Source organism: Tupaia chinensis, unplaced genomic scaffold, assembly GCF_000334495.1.
Source record: "Tupaia chinensis unplaced genomic scaffold, TupChi_1.0 Scaffold000067_1, whole genome shotgun sequence".
Lineage (NCBI taxonomy): Eukaryota > Metazoa > Chordata > Mammalia > Scandentia > Tupaiidae > Tupaia > Tupaia belangeri.
This window is the reverse complement of record NW_006159526.1, coordinates 1,770,060-1,770,696: the sequence shown is the minus strand read 5'-3', so window position 1 is coordinate 1,770,696 and position 637 is coordinate 1,770,060. Positions and strand designations below refer to the sequence as shown.

The 637-nt window shown below is 56.7% G+C and overlaps 1 protein-coding gene across 5 annotated transcripts in view; it reads left to right on the top strand.

Moving 5' to 3' along the window:
- Positions 1 to 637, top strand: part of PLAUR (plasminogen activator, urokinase receptor) — a 23,896-nt gene that overhangs the window by 1,126 nt on the left and 22,133 nt on the right. For 3 of the 5 annotated variants that reach the window (XM_027766810.1, XM_027766812.1, XM_014582875.2), the window contains exon 1: positions 330 to 571. The exons of the other annotated variants lie outside the window; for them this stretch is intronic. In XM_027766810.1, the coding sequence (XP_027622611.1) occupies positions 340 to 571 (232 nt within the window). In that variant the 5' untranslated portion in view covers positions 330 to 339. Of the gene's footprint in view, positions 1 to 329; positions 572 to 637 lie in introns of those variants that run through there. 5 annotated transcript variants of the gene reach the window in all.

The following is a 637-nucleotide window of genomic DNA, read 5'->3' as shown; positions in this document are numbered from 1 at the left end:
AGGGGGGGGGAGAAGGTGTCGGGGAGGAGCTACAAGGCGGGGCTAAAGCTATGGGGAGGGTCTGCGGGTAGGGAGTGGAGTGGTGGGGAATAGAATTTCGGGAGGATTGATGGGCGGGGTTGGGCGGGGTTAGAACTTCGCACGAGCTGGTGGGCTGGGAGAGAAAGTTAGCTAGAGGCTATGGAACCGGTAGAATCCGCGCGTGAGCGCAAGGACAGTTACACTAGGTGGAGGCGTCACATAATGGTCACCTGGAGTGGAGTGAGGACAGAGCGCCCTTACCAGAGTTTGAGAAGCGGGACAGACTAAGAGTTGTGGGGGGTAAGCGGGCTGGGGAAAATGACCAAAATGGATATAGAACGTCCTGATAGGGTGGGCACAGGATTTTCAGAACAGGGCAGAATTAAAGGGAAAACAGGACAGAGCAGGACTTTGGAAGAAGAACGTTACGGTAGGAGGGGTACGAATAGAACGCGGGGCAGGGGACAGACTGCAAGTACTGCCCGCCGGAGTCCCGAGTTAGAATCGAGGGCCGGCGGACGCGCGGAGCGACGCTGGAGACTTGGCCCTGGTATTGGGGCATAAATATGGAAGCGAGAGGGGGACCCTAGTAGGGAGTACCTAACAATCTCTCTTT